At 42.2% G+C, this 5,673-nt stretch overlaps 1 protein-coding gene across 1 annotated transcript; it reads right to left on the bottom strand.

Annotated features, from left to right (window-relative positions):
* Positions 1-434: 434 nt before the first annotated feature.
* On the bottom strand, positions 435-2,873 carry LOC124112128. The gene is made up of 2 exons (XM_046472107.2): positions 2,186-2,873; positions 435-1,165 (listed from the first exon to the last, which is right to left on the bottom strand). Exons 1-2 carry the CDS (start codon positions 2,497-2,499, stop codon positions 1,012-1,014), a joined length of 468 nt encoding a protein of 155 aa, XP_046328063.1. The 5' UTR covers positions 2,500-2,873; the 3' UTR covers positions 435-1,011.
* Between the last annotated feature and the right edge of the window lie 2,800 nt (positions 2,874-5,673).

Raw genomic sequence — 5,673 nt, 5'->3', positions numbered from 1 at the left:
ATTCATAATCAAATATTCATATCTATACCGATTCTTGTTGATGTTAATACTGTCATAATTCTTGTTATAAATTGTTATAACATGTATCCCTTCTTCATGAATGGAAAGTAAACAAATGTAAATATTTTTGTTACGCTGAAATATATTTAACGGATTTACTTTAAAATATAACTTTGATGTAAACTGCCGGGCAAACGTTAATGGTGGCTTAAAATAAAAACAAAAACAAGAATTAGTTATTCCATAGTGAGTGAGTGAGTTGGGTTTAACGCCGCTTTTAACAGTATTCCAGTTATATCACGGCGTGTCAGCTTGATGTGGGAGGAAAGCCTAAGTGATGCAGGTCTCAGACGTTTACCACTTCGGTGAAACACACGAGCACGGGTATGGTGCTGACAAACCTAGAAACATAATTGGGGCGAACCGGGATTCGAACCCACAATCATAGGTTTCTGGAGTGCCCAAGGGACGCAACTCTGCACAGCGAATCGCGGCGCCTTAGACGACTGGGCCACCCGTGCCCCCTATTCCTTAGTGATGTATTAAATACGGGTATCATAAATTAGTTCGGGCCATAAGTTTGCAGTGTATCAGAGACTGTTTTCAGCCTATTAACGTTTTGACGTTTGTAGTTTCTGGGTCAAATTTACTTTCCAAGTTCTATAGTTGACCTGCAGTTTATTTATATAACATGCTTCGAGCTATCAATAATTTGTTCTTGTGGCAACTTTGATGAAATAACGCCGCCGCGTCGTTCAAGTTTAACTCACTCACTCATTCCTTCTTGACTATTTCCAAACAAAATTAATCTTAATGTTCCCCCCGATATAACGAAATCGGTTATAGCAGAAAAAACTATTACATCGCTAACACTACACCAGTTTGGGTCATTGAGACTTTCGAGTTATGAAGACCTCGTAGCAATTTTTTTCATATTTTGATTACAGTACAAATCGACAATCAGCAGTGTTTTTTTACAACCTTTGGTTTCTGAAATAGTGTTCGCGATGTTTACCGAGAACCCTCCCGGACGTTGATCGGCCTTCTCCGACACACGTGTTCGTGAGGATGGTACTGAGGTTGCAGCTCCGTAAGTCCCGATTGCCAGAAGTCGTCAAACTCATACAACAACCCGACAACGTGCTTGCAGGCGGCCGTGTGTTTCCTGAAACAGGGCATATGTAATATGATGAGAGATGCATTAATTATTGATGAAGAGAAAGTATATCGGTAATGTCAAGGGTAATTATCTCCGCGTCCCATATCGCTGGCGTTGACTTCACACAGAATAACCGATAGTCACAATAGACAGCACTGGGACAGTCAGTCGCTATAACGAGAAAAGAGACTCGGGCATTCATATCTGTACTCTTTAATGTTTATATTTAATTTAATTAATTAAACAGTTTTTTTTGGGTCAATGGCCTTAAAGCACACATTTTTCCTCTTTGGTCAATGACCCACTTTCAATTGATGACGGCGTTTGTTTTGGTATTTCGAACAGGAATTGATTACCAAATTATGTGGATAATGTTAAGTGTCCTAAAGAGTGTAATTACTGCGGCATTTATAACAATTGTTATAACGTGTGGGGTTTTAGAAGACAAATCAATCATCATTCCTATTTTTATTAATCTCTTAAGCCATGACATACCCATGTTTCGTTTTCTAATAACTGTACAAAAATGTGTCCACATATGCTTTTTTATCTAACATATACGCACGGGCGTGTATTATACCTCATACGCATAACCTAGTTAGGAAACTTGGAGGACTAACATGCTATAAAACGCAGTTGATATTCAGTTTCACTTGCAGCTCATATTCTCGTTTTCGAATAAATCGAATGAAAATAGCCACTGATAATAGGAAATTCCAATGGCTTGTTGATGCTTAATAATGCATTGTATGAGGGAAAAACATCCATTGTGCGACAGGTTTTATCAAACAAGCCTCGGGCATAACGCACGTGGTTTACATGCTGCGCTGTCAATATCTAATTGACCCCTTGAATGTTAACAATTCATAATCAATAACCCACATGGCGGATTCATTCAAACAACATTTACGATACAATTGGGTGGGATCCTCGTGGATAATAACACGAAGGTTAATGCACTTTGGCGTATTCTTTCAATTCAGGCTTGTTCTAAACGTCATGTCTTTCACACAATATAGTACTTACCTATATGGATTGCACGTGCATTCAGCTTTTACGACATCGGCCGTGCTCCGGGATAGTTCGACACATATGTCGTAACAATGTTGATACGTCTTCTGTCCACATTTTGCCTTTAAGTACATCCTGTCACTTCCGTTAGGCTTGGTGACAAAGACGTTGTGAATGTATCCTTCACGAAACCTTTCCCTTCCTCTTGTGGCGTTTTTGTCCTTCCGGAGAGAAGCCAAATAGGACAGAATGTTGTCACTGTCAAATCGTGGAATCTCCCCTTCAGAAGGAGACCTTGTCCAAAACATATCCATCGTTTCGTTCAACATGGCTATGCATCGGACTCATCCACAACAACAACAAAATAATCTAACACAGTCCTTGTTAGAACTGTGATCTTGATTAACATAGTGCTCAGCAGTAAACCGCTCGGGATGCCAGCGTATCTTTGGCGACCACACACGCAGAACGCTCACCTAGGCGTGCTGTTCCACGACGGAGAAATTGAAACAAGCATATATTGATTTTGAACAGAAATGTAGACGTTTGCCTTCAATAGAAATACACTCACATATTTTATTGATACATGCATATTGTTATTCGTGTAAATACTTGAGTGTGGGATATTGGATGTGGTGTTATAGTCAGGTATTTTCTATGTATAACCTTTGAATGCTGCCTTTGAATAAAACATCTGAACCGTGTATTGTCTGTGATAGATTTTGAATCGGGGAAAACATTACAATCGATATACAGACTTTTGTCACACGCTGTATATTGACAGGGGTTAAAGAGTATTGGAGTCGTGGAGTATGTCAGTTTTATTCACTCATCCGAACCAAAAAAACATTTTCGGATAAAAGCCGGTGTATGGAGGATACAGGCTTTGTTTGCTTAACAAGAGCTTTAGGTTTAATTGGTTTAAACATGGAATGGATCCTTCTCAACTTGTATGCCTGGTTTAAATAGATGAGTCTGGAACACGTAGCCAGTCTGGTAGATAATGAGACCCTGGCACGTATAAGATGGTCTGGTAGTATAGGGTGGTCTGGCAGTATAAGGTGGTCTGGCAGTATATACCATGCCGCAGTTTAACATGAATATCGCTCAGACACAGTATACCGACCAATCCTTGTTTTAGCCCCTTAATGCCGACCGCCAGACAGGGTAACAACAAGTACCATATTTTAACGATTTTTGGTATGACGCGGCCGTCCGGGCGGACACTCTACCACTAGACCACGGATGCGGTTCCTCTGGCAGTATAAGGTGGTCTGGTAGTATAAGGTGGTCTGGTAGTATATAGGTTTCTGGCAGTGTGAGGTGGTCTGGTAGTATATAGGTTTCTGGCAGTGTGAGGTGGTCTGGTAGTATAAGGTGGTCTGGTAGTATAAGGTGGTCTGGTAGTATAAGGTGGTCTGGTAGTATAAGGTGGTCTGCTAGTATAAGGTGATCTGCTAGTATAAGGTGGTCTGCTAGTATAAGGTGATCTGGTAGTATCAGGTGGTATGGCAGTATAAGGGGGTCTGCTAGTATAAGGTGGTCTGCTAGTATAAGGTGATCTGGTAGTATCAGGTGGTATGGCAGTATAAGGGGGTCTGCTAGTATAAGGTGGTTTGCTAGTATAAGGTGATCTGGTAGTATAAGGTGGTCTGCTAGTATAAGTTGATCTGGTAGTATAAGTTGATCTGGTAGTATATAGGTTTCTGGCAGTGTGAGGTGGTCTGGTAGTATAAGGTGGCCTGGTAGTATAAGGTGGTCTGGTAGTATAAGGTGGCCTGGTAGTATAAGGTGGTCTGGTAGTATAAGGTGATCTGGTAATGTTAGGTGATCTGGTAGTGTGAGGTGGTCTGGTAGTATAAGGTGGCCTGGTAGTATAAGGTGGTCTGGTAGTATAAGGTGGTCTGGTAGTATAAGGTGGTCTGGTAGTATATAGGTTTCTGGCAGTGTGAGGTGGTCTGGTAGTATAAGGTGGCCTGGTAGTATAAGGTGGTCTGGTAGTATAAGGTGGCCTGGTAGTATAAGGTGGTCTGGTAGTATAAGGTGATCTGGTAGTGTTAGGTGATCTGGTAGTGTGAGGTGGTCTGGAAGTATAAGGTGGCCTGGTAGTATAAGGTGGTCTGGTAGTATAAGGTGGTCTGGTAGTATAAGGTGGTCTGGTAGTATATAGGTTTCTGGCAGTGTGAGGTGGTCTGGTAGTATATAGGTTTCTGGCAGTGTGAGGTGGTCTGGTAGTATAAGGTGTTCTGGTAGTATAAGGTGTTCTGGTAGTATATGGCCTGGTAGTATAAGGTGTTCTTGTAGTATAAGGTGGTCTGGTAGAATAAGGTGGTCTGGAAGTATAAGTCTGGACCCCTGGAAAACCAAATGTAGGGGAGGGTTGTCTACAACACACAGCAGTTGGTTTTCCAAAGGGGGTCGGGGGTCTTGACCCCTGGAAAACCAAACAACACACAGCACTACGTTTGGTTTTTTCAAAGGGGTCGGGGGTCTGGTAGTATCAGGTGGTATGGCAGTATAAGGGGGTCTGCTAGTATAAGGTGGTCTGCTAGTATAAGGTGGTCTGCTAGTATAAGGTGATCTGTTAGTATAAGGTGGTCTGCTAGTATAAGGTGATCTGGTAGTATAAGGTGGTCTGCTAGTATAAGGTGGTCTGCTAGTATAAGGTGATCTGGTAGTATCAGGTGGTATGGCAGTATAAGGGGGTCTGCTAGTATAAGGTGGTCTGCTAGTATAAGGTGATCTGGTAGTATAAGGTGGTCTGCTAGTATAAGGTGATCTGGTAGTATAAGGTGGTCTGCTTGTATAAGGTGGTCTGCTAGTATAAGGTGATCTGGTAGTATCAGGTGGTATGGCAGTATAAGGGGGTCTGCTAGTATAAGGTGGTTTGCTAGTATAAGGTGATCTGGTAGTATAAGGTGGTCTGCTAGTATAAGTTGATCTGGTAGTATAAGGTGGTCTGCTAGTATAAGGTGGTCTGCTAGTGTTAGGTGATCTGGTAGTGTGAGCTAGGTGGTCTGGTAGTATAAGGTGGTCTGGTAGTATATAGGTTTCTGGCAGTGTGAGGTGGTCTGGTAGTATATAGGTTTCTGGCAGTGTGAGGTGGTCTGGTAGTATAAGGTGGTCTGGTAGTATAAGGTGGTCTGGTAGTGTTAGATGATCTGGTAGTATTAGGTGTTCTGGTAGTATAAGGTGTTCTGGTAGTATAAGGTGGCCTGGTAGTATAAGGTGTTCTGGTAGTATAAGGTGGTCTGGTAGAATAAGGTGGTCTGGAAGTATAAGTCTGGACCCCTGGAAAACCAAATGTAGGGGAGGGTTGTCTACAAAACACAGCAGTTGGTTTTCCAAAGGGGGTCGGGGGTCTTGACCCCTGGAAAACCAAACAACACACAGCACTACGTTTGGTTTTTTCAAAGGGGTCGGGGGTCTGGTAGTATCAGGTGGTATGGCAGTATAAGGGGGTCTGCTAGTATAAGGTGGTCTGCTAGTATAAGGTGGTCTGC

This window comes from Haliotis rufescens, unplaced genomic scaffold, assembly GCF_023055435.1.
Source record: "Haliotis rufescens isolate VD_foot unplaced genomic scaffold, xgHalRufe1.0.p SCAF_6, whole genome shotgun sequence".
NCBI classification, from domain to species: domain Eukaryota; kingdom Metazoa; phylum Mollusca; class Gastropoda; order Lepetellida; family Haliotidae; genus Haliotis; species Haliotis rufescens.
The sequence above is the reverse complement of the archived record's forward strand: the minus strand, read 5'-3'. Positions and strand labels throughout refer to the sequence as shown.